The sequence below is a fragment of the Meles meles genome, chromosome 11, assembly GCF_922984935.1.
Source record: "Meles meles chromosome 11, mMelMel3.1 paternal haplotype, whole genome shotgun sequence".
Lineage (NCBI taxonomy): Eukaryota > Metazoa > Chordata > Mammalia > Carnivora > Mustelidae > Meles > Meles meles.
This window is the reverse complement of record NC_060076.1, coordinates 62897714-62920000: the sequence shown is the minus strand read 5'-3', so window position 1 is coordinate 62920000 and position 22287 is coordinate 62897714. Positions and strand designations below refer to the sequence as shown.

Below are 22287 nucleotides of genomic sequence, written 5' to 3'. Positions count from 1 at the left end.
AAGAATGGTGACTATTTACTGAAATTTACTCTGTCAAGTATACCACAGTTTGTTTTTTTAAATCGAGATAAAATTTACATAACATAAACTATTAACCATTTTGAAGTGTACAATTCAGTGGCATTTAGTATGTTCTTATTATGCAATCATCACCTCTATCCAGTTCCAAGAGAATTTCATCACCCTAAATGGAAACCTTGTATCTATTAATTGGTCCCTGCCTTTTCTTTCCTGCTTCTCCCTAATCCCTCACAACTGCTAGTGTGCTTTCTGTCTAGGAATTTACTAATCCAGGATATTTTAGTATACATGGAATCATGCAATATGTGATGTTTTATGTCTGGCTTCTTTTACTTCTCATCTTTTTCACTTTATAGTATGTATCAGTGGTTCATTCTTTTTCATGGCTGAGTAATATTACATTGTGTGGGTATATCACATTTTGTTCATCCATTTATCAGTTGATAGACATTTAGGTTCCTTCCACCTTTTAACAATGGCTAAGTTTTTTGAGCATTATCTTGTTGGATTCCCATAATGATCCAGTGAGGACAGCCACTATGGAAAACAGTATGGAGTTTCTTCAGAAAATTAAATATATAACTACTGTATGATCTGACAGTTCCTCTTCTGGATATATATCAAAGGGGAATTAAATCATTGTCTGGAAGAGATATCTGCACTCTCATGTTCATTGCAGTGTTATTCACAGTAGGCAGGACATAGAAACAACTAAAGTGTCTGTTGACATTTGAATGGATAAAGCAAATGTGTTATATATGAAGACAATAGAATATTATTCAGCCATAAGAAGGAAATTCTACCATTTGTAACAACATGGATGAATCTTGAGTACATTATACTAAGTGAAATAAGTCAGGAAGACAAATACTGTATGATCTCATGTGTAGAATCTAAAAAAAACTGAACATACAGATACAGAGAACAAATTAGTGGTTGCCAGAGGTGGTGGGCAAGGTGGAGAGGAAATGGGTAATGGTGGTCAAAAGGTACAAACTTAACAGTTTTAAGAAGGTTAAGCTCTAGGGATGGACTTTATAGTATGGTGGCTATAGTTAAAACTGTATTGTATATGTGAAGGTTGCCAAGAGAATAGATTTTTAAAGTTCTTATCATACACACAAAAAATTATAACTGTTTGAGGTGATGGATGTTAACTAAACTTATTATGGTAATTATTTCATAATGTGTACATGAATCAGATTCTTTCTCTGTATACCTTAAACTTACACAATGTTACATGCCAATTATAGCTCAGTAAAGCTGGAAAAAGACAATCCAGGGAGGAAGATAACTCTATGGATGAGGAAACTGAGGAGCTGAGAGATCACATGACTAGTCAGAGCTACATGAGTGTTGGATTTGTCTTTGGAATCCATGTCTCAGCAAGGCTCAGCAAGTTCTTAACAACTATTATTCTCTCTTGTTTTGCTGGCCATGTGGACAAAGTGAGGGTGGTTTTAAATATTTCAGGAGGAGAGGCAAGATGGTGGAGGAGTAGGAGACCCTATTTCAGCCGGTCTGCTGAATTGAGCTAGATATCTACCAGAGCACTCTGAACATCCATGAAATTAGCCAGAGATGTAAGATTACACTTCTGGATCTCTACGGTGGCAGAGGATCACCAGTGGAGAGGTATAAAGGAGTTGGGAGTGTGGTACACAGATATCGGAGGATAAACAGAAGGGGGACAGCCACCAGAAGCAACCCATTGGAAAGTAATACCATAATGTTAAAGTGCCCTGAGCTTGGGGACCAGCAATAGCTTGGGGACTGGTGGCTTCAAGACTGGAAGGAACTGATAACAACACTGTAACAGAACAAAGGGAATTAAGGGACAGTTGTTGGGACCTGGTGGCCACAGGTACAGACCTATGCCCACAGTCCCAGGACAGCTGCAGCCACTGCCCATCGGTGCAGGCCACAGTCAGTCCCTGGGGCTGGTGACTGCTGTGGCCACCACAGCTACTTCCACAGCCTCCACCATCGTGGGGGTAAGGGCATGTGGTATGGGCTTGAGTCAATGGTCCCTGGACCTGGCAGCTGCCATGGCTACCACAGATGCCTCTGCCTCAGACGTGGATGAGAGGACCTGCCGGGGGCTTGAGTCAGTGGTTTGGGAATGGCAGCTGCTGGGACCGGGCTTGCCCAGAACAGTATTGCTCATGGTTTTGGTGGCATGGGGGTACAAAGACAAACGGGGCTTCAGGTGACTACTGAGATGGTGGCTGGGGATGTGTACCACCTGTGGGAGATGGCATTGTTCAACGGAGTTTTCAGAGAGGGGGTCTGTGTGTTCTGAGAGAGGAGGTGTTCCACTCAGAGAGGAGCAGACTGTGGCTTCCCTCTGAGGTGGAAGTCTGGGTGCAGCCAGTTTACTTTGCTCTGACCCTCCTTAAAGGCAGGAAAAGCTGCCAGAGAACAAAAACCTCCAGAGAACAAAAGCTGGAAAACCGGTTTCCACGGAACCCAGCCCTTCGATAGCGAGCAGGGCAACTCCACCCAAGCAGGACTGATGGAAAAACAATGAGGCAGGTCCCTCCCACAGAAGACAAGTGGAAGGAAAAAGAGGACAACCACAACAGGGTTTCCATAAAACTATAAAACCCCAACATCAGGGGAAGACAATATATTAAGTAGCCGGTACTGCCTCACAGCCTGTATATTTCTTAGATATAACTTTTCTCTCTCTCTTTTTAAATTCATTCTCATGATTCTTGTTCTTTATTTTTTTACCTACTTACCATTTCAACTAGATGTTTAAAACAACATACTACATAGTAACTTTATAACTTGAACTTTTTTCATATATACACATTTTTTCTTTTTCTTTTATATGGATATAGATATAGATATAGATAGATATAGATATAGATATATAGATATAAGTGTCAGTGTAGTCCTTTTCCCCCTATTCAGTACTACCTCTCTCTATATATACACCAGTTTCAGTTTCCCTGTATCCCTGGAAAGTTCAGTCCTCTAACAAAGGTAATAAGACACACCCAGGAAGAACTGAAGTACCCTTCCTCCCCCACATCGAGGGATTATAACTACCTTCCTATCACCCCCCCTTTTTATTTTGTGTTTTTTAATTTTTTTTTCTTTTGTTGCTCTTTTTTTTGTTTTTGTACTTTATAAATCTTATTGTTGGGGGTTCATTTTGGCAGGGTTTTTCTTTTTTTCTTTTCCTTTTGTCGGTTTTTTTGTTTGTTTTTGTTTTTGTACTTTATAAATCTTACCCTTGGGGCTCCTTTTGGCTTTTTTTTTTCCCCTTTCTTTTTGGTGGTGACTTCTGATTGCTCTGAAACTTTCCAGGTTGCAACTTGCCTGGGTCATGGTTGATATTTTCAGCTATACATCCCCTCAACCACCTCTCACCAGAATGATTAGGAGGAGGAACACCTAACAGAGGGAAAATTCAGAGACTGTGACCTCTGCCACAGAACTATTGGATATGGACATAAGCAAGATGTTGGAAATAGAATTCAGGGTAACAGTTATGCAGACAATGGCTAGTTTGGAGAAAACCATTAGTGGCAACATAGAATCTCTAAGGGCAGAAGTGAGAGCTTATCTGGCAGAACTTAAAAATGCTATCAGTGAGATTCAATCAAAACTAAATACTCTAACAGCTAAGGTAAATGAGGCAGAAGATTGAATTAGTGATCTCGAAGACAAACTGATAGAAAAGAAGGATCAGGAGGAGGCCTGAAACAAACAGGTTAGAAGCCATGAAACATGAATTAGAGAAATAAATGAAACATTCCAATGTCAGAATTACTGGGATGCCTGAGAGGGTGGAGATAGAAGACTAGAAGATATAGTTGAGCAAAGCCTAGCTGTGAATTTCCCTAATCTGGAGAATGGAACAAATGTTTGTGTCCTAGAGGCAGAGAGGACACTCCCCCAAGATCAACGAGGGTAGAGAGACCTACCGGCATGTGATTGTGAAATTCCTGAATTGTAAAATCAGAGAAAATGTCTTATGGGCAGTCAGGGGAAAGAGATACCTTATGTACAGAGGGAGGAACATCAGAATAACATTAGACCTTTCCACAGAAACCTGGCAAGCCAGAAAAGGCTGGAAAGACATATTCATGGCACTGAATGAGAAGAACATGCAGTCAAGAATACTTCATATGGCAAGGCTGACATTCAGAATGGATGGAGACAGAAAGAGCTTCCAAGACTGGCAAAGACTAAAAGAGTATGTAACCACCAACCTGGCCCTACAAGAAATATTGGAGGGGGGGTTCCATAAAAGAAGAAAGACTCTAAGAGTGATATAGAACAAAAACTTACAATCTATAGAAACAAGGTCCTCACAGGCAACATGATGATGATAAAAACATATCTTTCAAGAATCAGTCTCAATGTGAACAGCCTAAATGCTGCCATAAAACAGCACAGGGATGAAGAGTGAATAAAAAGACAGGATCTATCCATATGCTGTCTACAAGAGATGCATTTTGAACCTAAAGATACATCCAGACTGAAAGTGAAGGGATGGAGAAACATCTTTCATGCCAGTGGGCCTCAAAAGAAAGCTGGGGTAGCGACTCATATTGGACAAATTAGATTTTAAGTTAAAGATACAGTCAGAGATAAAGAAGGACACTACATCGTTCTTAAAGGGCCTATCCACCAAGAAGATCTAACAGTTGTAAATATTTATGCCCCCAACATGGGAGCAGCCAACTACATAAGCCAACTGTTAATAAAAACAAAGAGACATATTGATAAGAATACATTAATTGTAGGGGATCTTAACACACCACTCTCAGCAGTAGACGAGCTAAGCAGAAAAAAAAAAAAAAAAAAAACCAAGGAAATAAGAGCTTTGAATGATACTGGGACCTCATAGATATATATAGAACATTTCACCATAAAACAATGGGATACTCATTCTTCTCAAGTGCACATGGAATTTTCTCCAGAATAGACCACCTAATGGGTCACAAATCAGATCTCAACTGATACAAAAAGATTGAGATTATTCTCTGCATATTCTCAGACCAAAGTGCTTTGAAACAAATTTAATCACAAGAAAATGTTTGGAAGGAATTCAAACACTTGGAAGCAAAAGACTATCCTGCTCAAGACCTTTTGGATCAACCAGGAAATCAAAGAAGAACTTAAACAATTCATGGAAGCCAATGACAATGAAGACACTTCAGTCCAAAACCCATGGAATACAGCAAAGGCAGTCCTAAGGTGGAAATACATAGCCATCTAAGCCTCACTCAAAACCATTGAAAAAATCCCAAATACAAAAACTCTCTTTACACCTTAAAGAACTGGAGAATCAACAACAAATAAAGCCTACCCCGTGCACAAGAAGGAAAATAATTAAGATTAGAGCAGAGATCAATGGGTTAGAAACCAGAGATACAGTAGAACACATCAATGAAACTAGAAGCTGGTTCTTTGAAAGAATAAGATCAATAAACCGCTGGCCAGACTAATCTAAAAGAAAAGAGAAAGGACCCAAATTAATAAAATTATGAATGAAAGGGGAGAGATCAAACTAACACCAAGGAAATAGAAACAGTTATCAGAAATTATTATCAATAGCTATATGCCAATGAGTTCAGCAACCTAGATGAAATGGATGGATTCCTGGAAACCTATTAACTTCCAAGACTGAAACAGGAAGAAATTGACAACCTGAATAGACCAATATCTAGTAATGAGATTGAAGCAGTGATCAAAAACCTCCCAAAAAACAAGAGCCCAGGACCTGATGCATTCCCTGGGGAATTCTACCAAACATTCAGAGAAGAAATAATACAATAGATATAGAAGGAAAGGTTCCAGACTCTTTCTATGAGGCCAGCATTACACTAATCCCCAAACTAGGCAAAGACCCCATCAAAAAGGAGAATTTCAGACCAATATCCCTGATGAATATGGATACCAAGATTCTCAACAAGATCCTAGCTGATAGGATCCAACAGTACATTAAAAAGATTATCCACCATGACCAGGTGGGATTTATCCCTGGGATGCAAGGGTGGTTCAATATTCACAAATCAGTCAATATGATAGAACAAATCAATAAGAGAAGAGACAAGAACCACATGGTCGTTTGAATTGATGCAGAAAAAACATTTGACAAGATACAGCATCCATTCCTGATTAAAATGCTTCAAAGTATAGGGATAGAGGGAACATTCTTCAACTTCATAAAATCTATCTATGAAAAACCCACAGCAAATATCATTCTCAATGGCAATAAGCTGAGAGCCTTTGAATTGAGATTAGGAACACAACAAGGATGCCCACTGTCGCTATATATGTTCAACATATTACTAGAAGTCCTAGCAACAGCAATCAGACAACAAAAATAAAAGGTGTTCACATTGGCTAAGAAGAAGTCAAACTCTCTCTCTTCACAGATGACATAATACTTTATGTGGAAAATCCAGAACACTCCACCCATAGTCTACTAGAACTCATACAGCAATTCAGCAATGTGGTAGGATACAAAATCAATGTACAGAAACCGGTTGCTTTCTTATACACTAACAATGAAACTGTAGAGAGGGAAATTAGAGAATCGTTTCCATTTAAAACAGCTCCCAAAACCACAAGATACCTAGGAATAAGAGGTAAAGGATCTATACTCGATGAACTACAGAACACTCATGAAAGAAGTTGAAGAAGACACAAAAAGATGGAAAATATTCCATGATCATGGATCGGAAGAATAAACATTGTTAAAAATCTGTGCTGCCTAGAGCAATCTATACTTTCAGCACCATCTGGGTCAAAATACCATTGGCATTTTTCAAAGTACTGGAACAACAATCCTAAAATTTGTATGGAACCAGAAATAACCCCATATTGCCAAGGAAATGTTGAAAAAGAAAAACAAAACTGGGGGCATCAGGTTGCCTGATTTCAAGCTTCATTACAAATCTGTGATCACCCAGATAGCATGGTACTGGCACAAAAACAGATGCATAGACCAGTGGAACAGAGTAGAGAGCCCAGATATAGACTCTCAACTCTATGGTCGAATAATCTTTGACAAAGCAGGAAAAAATATCCAGTGGAGAAAGGACAGTCTCTTCAATAAATGGTGCTGGGACAGTTGGACAGCTATGTACAGAAGAATGAAACTTGACCATTCTCTTACACCATACACAATGATAAACTCGAAATGGATAAAAGACCTCAACATGAGGCAGGAGTCTATCAAAATCCTAGAGGAGAACATAGGCAGTAACCTCTTCGACATTGGCCACAGCAACTTCTTTCAAGACATGTCTTCAAAGGCAAAGGAAACAAAAGTGAAAATGAACTTTTGGGACTCCATCAAGATCAAAAGCTTCTGCACAGCAAAAGAAATAGTCAACAAAACAAAGAGGTAACCCATGGATTGGGAGAAGATATTGACAAATGACATTACAGACGAAGGGCTGATATCCAAGATCTATAATGAACTCCTCAAACTGAACACACACAAAACAGATAATCACATCAAAAAATGGGCAGAAGACATGAACAGACCCTTTCCAAAGAAGACATACAAATGGCTAACAGGCACATGAAAAATTTCATCAACATTAGCCATCAGGGAGATTCAAATAAAACCACATTGAGATGCCACCTTACACCAGTTAGAATGGCCAAAATTAACAAGACAGTAAACAACATGTGTTGAGGAGGGTGTGGAGAAAGGGGAACCCTCTTACACTGTTGGTGGGAATGGAAGTTGGTGTAGCCACTTTGGAAAACAGTGTGGAGATTCCTCAAAAAATTAAAAATAGGGTACCTGGTTTGCTCAGTGGGTTAACCTCTGCCTTGGGCTCAGGTCGTGGTTCCAGGGTCCTGGGATCGAGCCCTGCCTCGGGCTTTCTGCTCAGCAGGGAGCCTGCTTCTCCCTCTCTTTGTGCCTGTGTCTGTGCTTACTTGTGATCTCTCTCTCTTTCTCTGTCAAATAAAATCTTAAAAAAATTAGAAGTTTATCTACCCTATGACCCTACAATTGCACTACTGGGTATTTACCCTAAAGATACAGATGTAGTGAAAAGATGGGCCGTATGTATTCTAGTGTTCATAGCAACAATGTCCACAGTAGCCAGATTGTGGAAAGCGCCAAGATGCTGTTCAACGGACGAATTGATAAAGAAGATGTGGCCTGTATATGCAATGCAGTATTACTCAGGCATCAGAAAGGATGAATACCCAACTGTTGCGTCTACACGGATGGGGCTGGAGGAGATTATGCTGAGTGAAATAAGCAGAGAATGTCAATTATCATATGGTTTTACTTCGTTGTGGAACATAAGGAATAACATGGAGGACAGTAGGAGAAGGAAACGAAAAGTGAAGGGGGGGGCAATCAGGAGGAGATGAACCATGAGAGACTGTGGGCTCTGAGAAACAAACTGAGGGTTTTAGAGGGGAGGGTGGGTGAGCCTGGTGATGGGTATTAAGGAGGGCATGTGTTGCATGGAATGCAATGAATCTTGGAACACTATATCAAAAACTAATGATGTATTGTATGGTGCCTAACATAATACAATAAAAAATCAGTAAAACAAGAAAAGAAAAGTCATAGAGAGATAATAAAAAATATTTCCAACAATTAGCTCTTTGGTCTAAAACTTAGCTCTGCTATTTAATGCCAGTGAAGAAGTGGGTGTTGTCAAGTGTGTTGTCAAGAGTGTTAAAGGAGAGAGGAAGGTTGGTGTTCAAATAAGCATGTGTGTTAAGCACCAGTAAGAGGGTATTGAGTAAGATTTATACAGAATCCCATAGCATAGTTTGCACCTTGTAGTCTGATTCAAATGTTCCTACCAAAATATCCCTATAGAAGAAGATACTTGGGCGCCTGGGTGGCTCAGTGGTTTAAGCCGCTGCCTTCGGCTCAGGTCATGATCTCAGGGTCCTGGGATCGAGTCCCGCATCGGGCTCTCTGCTCGGCAGGGAGCCTGCTTCCCTCTCACTCTCTCTGCCAACTTGTGATCTCTCTCTGTCAAATAAATAAATAAAATCTTAAAAAAAAAAAAAAAGAAGAAGATACTTTGGGTGCCTTAGTGGCTCAGTTGGTTAAACATCTCCCTTTGGCTCAGGTCATGATCTTGGGGTGCTGGTATCAAGCTCCACTTGGGGCGTCCTGCTCTGTGAGGAGTCTGCTTCTCCCTCCCCTCCGTATCACCCCCCTCACCTGTGCTTGCATGCTCTCTCTCAAATAAATAAAATCTTTCAAAAAGAGACTGAAACCTCATCTCCATACAGCACTCATGCAGATTTTGTATCTTGTTCCCTTAATGTGTTTGTTTTTATGTAAGAATAAAACAAGTGACCTAATGTGACAAGAGTAGATTCTACAGAATTATGAGTCAGGTTTATTCTGTGTGTTCTACATATAGCATATTAGTTAGAGACCATGGGGTGTGAGGTGTGGCAGTGGGATGCTAGCTGCTATTTCCACAACTAGATGATTGAAGGTTCAATGTAAAACTTTCTCTTTATTTTAATTTTTTAAAAAGATTTTATTTACTTATTTGACAGAGATCACAAGTAGGCAGAGAGGCAGGTTGAGAGAGAGGGGGAAGCAGGCTCCCTGCTGAGCAGAGAGCCTGATGTGGGGTTTGATCCCAGGACCCTGGGATCATGACCCAAGCCGAAGGCAGAGGCTTTAACCCACTGAGCCACCCAGGTGCCCCTAAAATTTTTTCTTTTTTTTTTTTTAAAGATTTTATTTATTTATTTGACAGAGAGAGATTACAAGGAGGCAGAGAGGCAGCCAGAGAGAGAGAGGAGGAAGCAGGCTCCCCACTGAGCAGAGAGCCCGATGCGGGGCTCGATCCCAGGACCCTGGGACCATGACCTGAGCCGAAGGCAGAGGCTTTAACCCACTGAGCCACCCAGGCGCCCCTAAAATTTTTTCTTTATTGGAACTTTTGATTTCCAGGATTGTGGAAGAGCAGACAGTTGTGCTGTGTGACTGGTAAACTGGAAAATTTTATGGACTGTTATAGTAGTAACATTAAAATATAACTTCCAGGGGCATTAAGAATTGTCTTAAGTTGAATTTTTACTTAAATATTATTTTTTCTATCCATGTTACTGTTGTTTTTTTATGCAAGTGACTCCAAAGTTGTTTTTTTATTTTACTTATTATTAAATACACCAACATTTCTTTAGCCACTGTAATTCTGAGTTTTTAAAAATACTATCATTTTGTGTCTAATAGTATTCTGGCTATACTTGGTTGTTTATATGTTGATAAAATACTTTTCATAGACTGTGGAGTGAGGTGAATATGAACCATGTATTCCTGTAGATATTTTGAGGTAAATTCATTTTGAGGCACATGCTTGAGCATAATTTGTGCAGATTATGAGGTGTTTTCCAGTAGTGTAAAATATAATTCTGATAGCCTGTTGTAAAAACAAATTCTAAACCAAAGTTTTTAATACGCTGCAAATTACCTTACTTCAGTGGTTTTCCAATTTAAATTAACTTATGACCAGTCACCATATTGTTCAGGTCCTGATTACAAATCTGTATCAAAAGAAAATTGAATAGACTCCTTTTTCTTCATTGATTTTAATTTAAAAGTCAATTCATTTAGGATGCACAGAAGTACAGATTTCAGAAGTTTGATAAGTCCATTTGAATTGTAATATTAAAAATGTTTCCATGGGTTTTGTGTTTGGGGACCACCCTGCTGTGCTTTACTGTCTGTGGTGTAAGATTCAGCATGTCTTATTGTGTAGATATGGCCATTACATTAGTGTGGTATTTTCTCTCCATTCACTGAAATCTGCATTTTTTTCATAGGGTTGTTTATTTGGTATAATGTTTTATTTTCTATTTATATATAATATATATTAACCATATACAGAGGGCTGCCTCAAGTGACCATATAGGACAGAATGATTCCTTTTATTCCTATTGGTATTGTAGGGAATGGTAGTATTGCTTTTTCTTCTTTTTTTTTTTTTTTCTTTTTTAGAGAGACAGAGAGTGTGCTTGACTGTGGAGGCCAGGTGAGAGGCGAGAGGAGCAGTGGGAGAGGGAGAGAGAGAATCTTAAGCAGGCTCTATGTCCAGCGTGGAGCCCACTCTCACAACCCTGAGATCATGACCTGAGTGAAGTCAAGAGTCAGATGCTTAACCGACTGAGCACCTGGAATGATAGTATTTCTGTTGTTTTCTTTGCCATATACTTTTAAAATTTCCAGATGTTTAAAAAATTCAGATGCAGATGCTTAAGCAGAACATCCTGCCTTTTGCAGGTGGTTCCTTATACCCTAATGGCTCTTTTCTGGCTAGTTGATCCGTTTCCTTCTGATGATCACATACTCCTTGGTGGCATCAATAAGTCCTATTTATTTATATTTTTTCTTTTTCATTTATTTGTTTAATATTTTATTTATTTATTTGACAGAGAGATCACAAGTAGACAAGAGGCAGGCAGAGAGAGAGGGGGAAGCAGGCTCCCTGCTGAGCAGGGAGCCCAACGTGGGGCTCGATCACAGGACCCTGAGATCATGACCAGAGCTGAAGGCAGAGGCTTAACCTACTGAGCCACCGAGGCGCCCCTCTTTTTTTTTTAAATTTAAATTCAATTAGCCAACTTATAGTACATCATTAGTTTTTGATGTAGTTAGTGTTCAGTGATTCATTAATTGCATATAACACCCAGTGCTCATCATATCACATGCCCTCCTTAATGCCAATCACCCAATTACTCCATCCCCCCACCTATCTCCCTTTCCACAACCCTCAGTTTGTTTCCCCGGACTCAAGAGTCACTCATGGTTTATCGTCCTCTCTGATTTCTTCCCATTCAGTTTTCCCTCCCTTCTCCTAGGATCCTCTGCGCTGTTCCTTATATTCCACATATGAGTGAAATCATATGATAACTCTCTCTCTGATTGACTTATTTCACTTAGCTTTATACACTCCAGTTCCATCCATGTGATGGATATAAATGGCAGGTATTCATCCTTTGTGATGGTTGAATAATATTTTATTGTATATATGAACCACATCTGCTTTACCTCTTCAACTATTGAATGGCATCTTGGCTCCTTCCACATTTCGGCTGTTGTGGACATTACTGCTATGAACATTGAGGTTCAGGTGCCCCTTGGAATTACCTTGTTTGTATCCTTTAGATAAATACCCAGTAGTGCAATTGCTGGGTTGTAAGGTAGCTCTACTCTTAACTTCTTGAGGAACCTCTGTACTGTTTTCTAGAGTGGCTGTACCAGCTTGCATTCCTGCCAACAATGTAAGAGGTTTCCCTTTCTCCACATCCTTGGCAGCATTTGTTGTTCCCTGTTAATTTTAGCCATTCTAACTGGTGTTAGAATGGTATCTCATTGTGGTTTTGATTTACTTTAAAAATATTCTTGTGAAACACTTCTATGAGGTTAAAATTGTTCGTAGGTAGTTAATGAATACTGGTAATCCTTTTGTCAAATTGGTCACATGCTTGAGCTATTTGCATATAGTGAGATATAGAGTTAGATATGTAACATTTCTAGTGGCTTTGTCTTCATTTTGGCAGTGAAGGAGTTAAACAGCTTCTGTGCATCTTCCCACTTTATTCATGTGCATCACCTTGTTTTCCTGGTGAGTTCTGTTTTCCTTCTAGGTTCTCTCTCTAGGATTCTTCTCTGTCTTTTCCCTGTCTCTTTCCCTTCTTGCTTTCCCACTTTCCCTTCTTGCTTTCCCACTTGCTTTGCATTGGTAGTGTTTCTCTCTGAGTAAGTAAGGCGAAGAGCAGGGCGTCATACATGTTCATTTTACTGTAGCTTGTGTGGCTGAATTAATGAGTCTGCCTCAGACAAAAACTGCAGGGATGAAGTCAGTGGTGGAGAAAAACGACTATGTTTTGGTCCTTGATATACTATTGAGCAAAAGGGTTGCTGCATCTTAAGCTTCCTCATTTAAAGGACTGCTCAAAACACTGCTCCCACAGACTGGTGGGACAGGTTTCTGAGCATTTGACCGGAGCTGTCTGGGAATTGGTTCAGGAAATTGGTAGCAGCTAACCTTTTAATTTAAATTCCAGTTAGTTAACATGCAGTGTAATATTAGTTTCAGGTGTACAATATAATTGAGTACTTCCACCTGTGCTCTTCACAACAAATGCACTTCTTAATCCCCATCACGCATTTCACCTATTCCCCTCACCCACCTCCCTTTTGGTAACCATTAGTTTACTTTCTATATTTAAGAGTCTGTTTCTTGGTTTTCCTCTCTTTGTCATTTTTCCTATTTGCTAGCTTGTTTTGTTTCTTAAATTCCATGTATGAGTGAAATTTACCCAAAGAACACAAAAATACTAATTCGAGGGATATATGCACTCCTGTGTTTAATAGCAGCATCATCTACAGTAGCAGTTAACTGTATTAAATTGATCAGAAAGAAACACAGAAAGGTGGGGAACTGCTGTTTCTTCTCTTGCCAGGCATTTAGAATGATCACCTCTAGGAGTCTTTTTTAAAATGAGAAATTTCTGTATTAAAATGTGTATTAACCTTTCCTAACCATTTTTATAATTTTCTCCATTTATCAGATACTAGGTAGGTTGAATTAAAATTTGTAAGTTGAAATTTGTAAGGCTTATTAATTTTATATCTTATGAAAACAATTCTTGGTAGCTCTTTTTGTAAGGAAGGTCAGCCTTTAGTGATATAAAGATATATCCTTTAGCTTTTAAGAATTCTGACTCTAATATTTAGTACCAGGGTTTTTTTTTTTTTTTTTTGATGGAATTGGTATGTGTTTGCATAGAACTGTCTTTATGTGAGAATACTAGAACATAAGCTTTAAAAAAAACTATCTGAAATTTTATCATAATTGGCACATTACTACTTACATTCATTGTTTCCATTTAGGTTTTTTCCCAAGCAGTTCTCAAGGGTGTGATGCATTTCTTCGCCACAAGATGACACTGATATCTCCGTCAGTATTGAAGAAATATGGTATTCCCTTTGACAAGGTAAATTAGTATTATTTTTTAACATTCATTTTGTGTGCATAGTATTTATATTTAAGACAGATTTAACACAAACTAATATATCCTTGACTTCAAATAGGGTTTTTGGATGTGGGGAGAAAAATTCAGGTTCATGTTTTATAACATAACAATTATTTATCTGAGTACTAATTTGAAATTACTTTTATTTTAGGGTATATTTACTATAATTTCATGCTGGTTATAGTTCACTTATAATAATACTAAAAGTAAAATGCAGGACATTCAACAAAATAAGATGTAGCACTTCTACATTAAAGTGTTTTATATGAACAACATAGTTTATGTATGTGTGATCTATTTTTTAAAAAGAACTCAGAACAGAGGCATCTGGGTGGCTCAGTTAGTTAAGCATCTGACTATGGCATCTGGGTGGCTCAGTTAGTTAAGCATCTGACTATGGCATCTGGGTGGCTCAGTTAGTTAAGCATCTGACTATGGCTTAGGTCGTGATCTCAGAGACCTGGGATGGAGCCCCTCCGTGGGCTAGGCACTCAGGAGGGAGTCTGCTTGTCCCTCTTCCCCTCCCCTCGCTTGCGTGCACAGGCATGCTCTCTCTTTCTCTTACGTAAATATAAATCTTAAGAAAAAAGAACTCAGAACAATTATCGTTAGTTTGGTTGGTTAGAATCTATGATTATGATACCAGTATGTTGCTTCTAAACATATTCAGACATAAGACAATTGAGAGTTCATTATGAATAAAATTGCCCGATGATTTAATAATCAGAAGTTGCTTCTTTGGAAAATTTCTGAAGATTAAGTTCTGTAAGACTCAGTACATACTAGGTTCCTCTTTCTTTGTGCCCATGGTAGTTACTGGGTCAGAATTATTATGAGCATGAGAACTTTTTTTTGAACATGAGAACGTTTATGTGCAGAAGCTAAAGTGACAAAAAGCTTTTGACCAGATAAATAAAAGCTCATCTCAGTTAGAGGAGGATTTAGTAATTAGCTACTTGTGGACATAATAATAAATAGCTATACTCTCTTCTTCATCTTTTTTTCTTCATTTTTAATTTGACTTTTGTTCCCATAATATTTGTTGCTTTTCACTTCAGAAGTTTTTCACTTGTGACTAAATCTTTACCTCTTCTTAATCTCCAGCCCTGAAAGCACATCCCCCTACCCCCAGCTTTGTTCAATGTAGAATTCTTGTAAGGATGAGGAGTCATTCTCCAACTTGAGGTAGTTGCTGCTCACTCACAAACTGTCTATGCTGTGTTCATGCATGAGACTACTGTTTTACTCGCATAGTCTTAGCCTCGACAAAAAGCAGGCCTTTGAGATGTATACTGTGGGGGATGTGCCTGTGTGTGGAGAGAAGCTGGTGATGGACTACAGCACTGTCACGGGTACAGAAGGCAGGGGCTGTGTCCCCCAGATGGGCCACTGCCACTGTGAGGCTCTGTCTTACTTACAGATACCTGTAGGCACTGGGCTTTTCAGTCTCAGACACATCATCAGTGAGTCTTTCTTTTAGGTGGTTGGCATTAATTTAATTAGACACTTCTATTTAAGTTGGAATTTTAGAAGAGAGAGGAGAATGAATGGATTAGTCTCCCAGGAACAGAAAATCCTTAATGATTTTAGGGCTGGTGATAGATACTGATCGAGGTAGTCTTTGAAGAGAGGGTCATGTGAAATAGCAGAGTGTGGGATTGGTTCATTTCCCCAGGATTGGAGGCCTTTGGAGCTTGTAGCTCCTTTCCAAGCTCTGGGGAGAAGGAGGCAGGTGCCCTGCACCCCTTTCTGGGCTGTGGTACTACTTGGTAAAGCACCAGATGCACAGATTCTCCTTTGATCTCTTGAGGTTGGGACATTTCGTGGCTTCTGAAGATACCGGTGCCTCACCATCTGATTGACATTTGCAGTTTTTTATGTGAAATACTGCCATTTCCCCTTCCATGTTGACGAAGAATGTGTGATGACTCTGTACTCCTCAAGGAACTTATTCTCTGATGATGATAATGTAACATGGGACAGAGTAGTGTAGGCTTCTGAATTAGACTTCCCAAGTTCATTCCTGTTTCTGTCACTTGGGGAAATTACATAATTTTTCTGAGCTTCAGTTACTTTAGCTGGAGAACAATGATAATAATAGTACCCACTTAATAAGACTGTTATGAGGATGAAAAGAGATGATCTATAAAATGGCTTTGCATAGCCCTTTTTCTCCTCATTTTGACCCTCTTTTTAGGCAATCATTTCACAGTCAAAGTAACATTATTTTCCTTTTTCTTTCAATGTATTTGCAATTATAGATATACATACATATACATGTATATATATGTTTAATAAACTGATAATGTCTGCTTTTAGATTATGTGTACTTTCCTTTCCAACTTCATGTATGATATGGAATTGTGATGATCGTTTAGTTTTTTAATAAAAGGGACTTGTTCTTTTCTGTCACCATGCTTTCTTATGTACATATTACACAGAGGCAGTAAAATAAGCCAAAAAATATTTTGGCTGAGACTCACTGTTTCCGGAAAATATATAGAAGCATAAAATTTAGAGTCCCTTTCAAAGGGAGCAGGTACTCTTTTTCAACTTGGCAAGAACAGAGTTTTCTAGGTAGAGTAGAAAAGGATTGTGGGTGGGATTCAATGGAGCAGTGAAGGTAGTTACCTTATCCCAGTGGCAGCAGTCCTACCCTCTTCACCCATATGTGTAGGGTTAGAAATAGTTGACCAGCTTGAGTTTTGTTTTATCACATAGTACAGGGAAGTGCCTTGTTTCCAAGCCCAATTATAATTAATGAAATTCAGTTAGACCAGGGAAGGAGAGAACCAGGCTGTGTTGTCATGTGGCTCAGAATGGTGGAACTGGAACCATGTTGAACACTGAGGAGTTCTTTGCTTGCCAGGTGGCAGCAGAGTGCTGCTCATTGTAGTAGAACACCTTCTGGGCTGTCACAGGCCAGAGGGCGATGAGATAAATTTCAGATTTGTTGTAAAAGAAAATACTTCTACATACAACATTTTTGTATGCCTAAAATGGCAACTGAATTGCCTTGTATGCATCTGTATTTATACAATATGTCTCCTGTATGTCTACATACACATAAGTACTCCCAGATTCATTTCTCAGCATTTTAGGACTGAATTGAACCATGGTGACAAAATGAACCATAGGTAATACATTTGATAATCCATCATAGCATAGGTAAATTTTTAAAAAAGAGCAGAAAAATTTTATTTTACTATTTTTCTATAGCTCATGGTGTGATTTGTGTGTTTTGGTGGTTATAAAAAGCCAAATTTCTTTAACCTAAAAAATAGGGATGGAATAAATGTATTTCTCATGTTTGTTTTTAAGCTCTGACTGGTTTACCCAAGTTTCTTTAATTATATTTAAAGATGCACTCACACATACATATTTGAGTTCTTTGATAGAGATTTTACTATTAAATGGAATATTGTTAATTGTATGTTTTCTGAGTATTATGAAAAAATAATTTGATGAATACCACCAACTCTTTAGCAACAGAATTCATAGTAAACCCTGTTGAGGGTGCCTTATAGAGTTTCTATAGCTGTAACTTCAAAAAAAAAAAAAGTCAAAGTAGGTCCTGTTACAGAACTACAATAATATGAATTTTTAAAGTATTAAAATATGCAGGTTGAGGGCTAAAACAAATTTACTTGGATAACTTAAAGACATCTTCATATAAATATAATATCTTTGATTATGGATTGAATGATTGAACAACATTGCTGTAAACAGGGTCATACCCTGTTTAGAAAAGTCTTTAATGTTTCCTGAAAAACTGTTAATGGATTGGGTAAAGATCTGGGGCTACTTCTTTTATATTAGATAGCTCTGATATCATGGCATTTTTTTCTTTTCTTTATTGAAAATATATTTTAATTGTATTTGCAACTTAGAAAGTCTTATAATTAGAAAATATTATATGTTTTCTACCCTACAGATCACTCAGGAGGCTGGAGAATTTATGATCACCTTTCCATATGGCTACCATGCTGGTTTTAATCATGGTTTTAACTGTGCAGAATCTACAAATTTTGCTACAGTCAGATGGATTGACTATGGGAAAGTTGCTAAATTGGTAAGTTATGCATCAAAAATAAAGCATGAATTAAATGTGTATTCTTTTTATTGTAGCAGGAAACCCCAAGATCACATGCAACAGTTTTTTTCCTTCATTGATGTTGTGTACTTCTTATCATGATAATTTATTTCAGACCAGGTATATTTATTTTATATGGGCTATATTACCATTTGTAGCTATAGTTTTCTGTTTTGAGATTAATGTGGAGCAGAGGTAATTTTTATGCAGCTGATGTTTGTTTTCTTTCTTAAAGCCACCAATTTTATTTTTGTGAGATTTTTTAGTGGCTCCCTGTGGTTCCACGTTAGGTAGACTTGGCTCTGTCCAAATTGAGTTTAGTCCATGGCTTAGAAAACAACTACTTACAGAGGAAAGTTTCTGTTAAAACTGTAGTAAGAGGTTGAGGGAGGATGGTAAGAAGAATTGATTAAAATTGCCTTTAGTACAAACATGAATTTCTTGAAAGTAATGTAGAACATACTTTAACAAGAAATATATCTTATGTTAAATTTGGTATAAAATTTTGCATCTCTTGGTCAGTTATATTTAATTTAGTTCACACACTGTGTATTTTCATTCACAGGCCATAACTTCTATTTAATTTAATTAATCTCCCCCTGTGGTGTTAAATAGAAGACATCTTCAAAGAGATGGTAGCTTCCATTAGGTTGCTTTCTTTCCTGTAGCTTTGAAGGCAGAAGTACAGGCTGGCAGAGGGCAGCTTCTAAATGAAACTGTGTATTTTACAGAGTATGTAAAATTGACATAGATTTAGTGGAAAGTGACACATACAACTTAATATGGCTGTCTCTCGGCCACAGTATAAGTATTATTCATTCTGCATTCATAAAACTTGCATATAGAACCACTGGGTGAACTTGGATAGAAATATATTCAGGGAAGAGAACACTAGGTTTAATTTAGATGTGTATTTAGAGAATTACATAGTATATTAAAATGAAACTATAGCCCTTTGACAGCCTAGGAAGCATTTATGTGAACTTGTGAAAAAAGGAAACCTCCTGCTATTAGAAGACTTTTTCTGTTCTGAGTAATTTCTGTTTATGAGGGGTAATTTAGAAAGGAACAGAACTGAACTACTTCTTCCCATTACACATCCTTCATATTATAATAAACCTAATAAAAAAATAGAAAACTCAGAGTATGTGTCTTGGCCAGTTACTTACAGTGCTTTCACAGAAAGGTAATGCTTATATCTGCATTGAAATGGAAGCATAGACCCGTAGTTGTAACAAGGTGTGTTATTTTATGGTTTGCATCTTTAATCATTGACATAATAAGTCAGCTCTCACAGCTGTTCAGTTACTAGAAAAATTGGTGCTTGTTTACTATGGGCTTCAGATCTAGTTCATGGTATTGGTACCCTGGGGAGAATAGCTTCTCCCCAAAGCTAAAATGTTCTGGGTGGGTTTCCACATTTCTTTGTGCTTGTGGAATGGGACTGAGGTATGACCAAGGGAGGGAGGTTGGGTAGTGGTCCTTTCTGAAATCACAGCTGACAGAGCCTAGGACTGTGGGACTAAGAAGTAGAACACCATAGTGTAGGAGGCAGGGGTCTAAGGTCCCACTTTTCTTCTAGCTAACCATATATCATTAGGACAGTCATTTATTTATTTTGTCAGTTTCTTCCTCTATAAATTAGAAATACCTCTCCACCCCATAGATTAATTATGAGGGGAAAAAAATCTTAGCTATGTGGATATCCACTCATGCTGTGTTGATTTCTATCATTCAATTTACTTAAATTTACTTAAAGAATTTGACTGTCTTGGTTCTAGTATTTTGCTAGGTGCACAATTGTTCAATGACTATGATGCAGTTTTAGCTAGTTGGTTAAAAATTGTTTTAATTGCATGTGTTTGAGATGTTTTTAGATGTTGCCTCTACCTTTCCCTTACTTTTGGTGATGTGCTCCTCTGAGAATGTATTTGTTTTCTATTGTGATTGGAGCAAACTACCATAAAAGTACTGGTTTAAAACAATACCCACTTACCATGGTTCTATAGGTTATAAGTTTGATATTAGTCTCACCAAGCAAAAATCAAAATGTTTGGAGGGCTACTTTTTTACTTTTTTTACTGAAGATGCTGTTGAAGAATCCATTTCCTTGCTGAGTCAGGTTGTTGGCTGAATTCAGTTTCTTGAGGTTGTAGGACTGAGTTCCCATTTTTTTGCTGCCTGTCGTCTAGGTCTTTGCTCCTAGAGGCATCTCTCAGGTCTTTCCATGTGGTCTCCTACATTTCAGAGCAAGCAATCCACAAAATCCTTTTTGTCATATAAGATGACATATTCACAAATTGCAGGGATTGGGACATGGATATCTTTGTTGTTGGGGATGGGAAGGTTAGGGCAGTATACTCTCTACCACAGAGAGTTCTAGTCAATAATTGACATGGTGATATATTAAGAGTCTTCTGTGAGTAGATGGAACTAATTTCAGTTATTTTGTACAGGAACTGGAAACTAAATTTATAATGGATACAGTTTTGAATGTTTCACTAAAACATACTTATGCTTTCTTAAATCATATACCTCAATTTTAATATTTTCTTGACTAGTCTCATTAAATAAGTTCTTTTATATTGTAGGGTGCTATAATGGCATTTTTGTGCATATTTTGGTGTCTTTGTAATTTCTTTGACACATTTTTATTGATCTCCAAGTCTGTTTCTTTATACAGAAATATGAATACTGTATTGTGTGCATGTGTGCATACGTGTGTGTGTAGTTTTTAATCTTGGGAAAATTTGTGAATTGGACAATTAATTTTTGTGTTTTGCTGGGAACAAATGTAATGGATTAGTTATGAACTGCACCTATAAGACTTTTAGCTTTGGGATGCCTGGGTGGCTCAGTTGGTTAAGCATCTGCCTTATGATCCTAGGGTTCTGGGATGGAGTCCCACAGTCCCACATTAGGCTCCTTGCACAGCGGGGAGTCTGCTTCTCCCTCTGCTTGCTGCTGCCCCCTGCTTGTGCACTCTCTCTCTCTCTCTCTCTCTCTGACAAACAAATAAATCTTAAAAAAAAACAAACAAACTTTTAGCTTTGAGGATACCTAAGTTAATTCTTTTTATTTTATTTTATTTTTATTTGTTTATTTACAGCATAACAGTGTTCATTGCTTTGGCATCACACCCAGTGCTCCATGCAGTACCTGCCCTCCCTACTACCCACCACCTGGTTCCTCAACCTCCCACCCCCCCGCCCCTTCAAAACCCTCTGGTTGTTTTTCAGAGTCCATAGTCTCTCATGGTTCATCTCCCCTTCCAGTTTCCCTCAACTCCCTCTCCTCTCCATCTCCCCATGTCCTCCATGTTACTTGTTATGCTCCACAAATAAGTGAGACCATATGATACTTGACTCTCTCTGCTTGACTTATTTCGCTCAGCATAATCTCTTCCAGTCCCGTCCATGTTGCTACAAAAGTTGGGTATTCATCCTTTCTGATGGAGGCATAATACTCCATTGTGTATATGGACCACATCTTCCTTATCCATTCATCCGTTGAAGGGCATCTTGGTTCTTTCCACAGTTTGGCGACCGTAGCCATTGCTGCAATAAACATTGGGGTACAGATGGCCCTTCTTTTCACTACATCTGTATCTTTGGGGTAAATACCCAGCAGTGCAATTGCGGGGTCATAGGGAAGCTCTATTCTTAATTTCTTCAGGAATCTCCACACTGTTCTCCAAAGTGGCTGCACTAACTTGCATTCCCACCAAGAGTGTAAGAGGGTTCCCCTTTCTCCACATCCTCTCCAACACACGTTGTTTCCTGTCTTGCTAATTTTGGCCATTCTAACTGGTATCTCAATGTTGTTTTAATTTGAATCTCCCTGATGGCTAGTGATGATGAACATTTTTTCATGTGTCTGGTAGCCATTTGTATGTCTTCGTTGGAGAAGTGTCTGTTCATATCTTCTGCCCATTTTTTGATATGATTATCTGTTTTGTGTGTGTTGAGTTTGAAAGTTCTTTATAGATCCTGGATATCAACCTTTTGTCTGTACTGTCATTTGCAAATATCTTCTCCCATTCCGTGGGTTGCCTTTTTGTTTTGCTGACTGTTTCCTTTGCTGTGCAGAAGCTTTTGATCTTGATGAAGTCCCAAAAGTTCATTTTCGCTTTTGTTTCCTTGGCCTTTGGAAAC

General features: G+C 38.3%; 1 protein-coding gene across 8 annotated transcripts in view; it reads left to right on the top strand.

Annotated features, from left to right (window-relative positions):
- The window catches only part of KDM4C (lysine demethylase 4C), a 510176-nt gene that overhangs the window by 129270 nt on the left and 358619 nt on the right, over window positions 1-22287 (top strand). For all 8 annotated transcript variants that reach the window (XM_046023271.1, XM_046023269.1, XM_046023272.1 and 5 more), the window contains 2 exons: window positions 13898-14001; window positions 17975-18112. In XM_046023271.1, the coding sequence (XP_045879227.1) occupies window positions 13898-14001; window positions 17975-18112 (242 nt within the window). The remainder of the gene's footprint in view (window positions 1-13897; window positions 14002-17974; window positions 18113-22287) is intronic.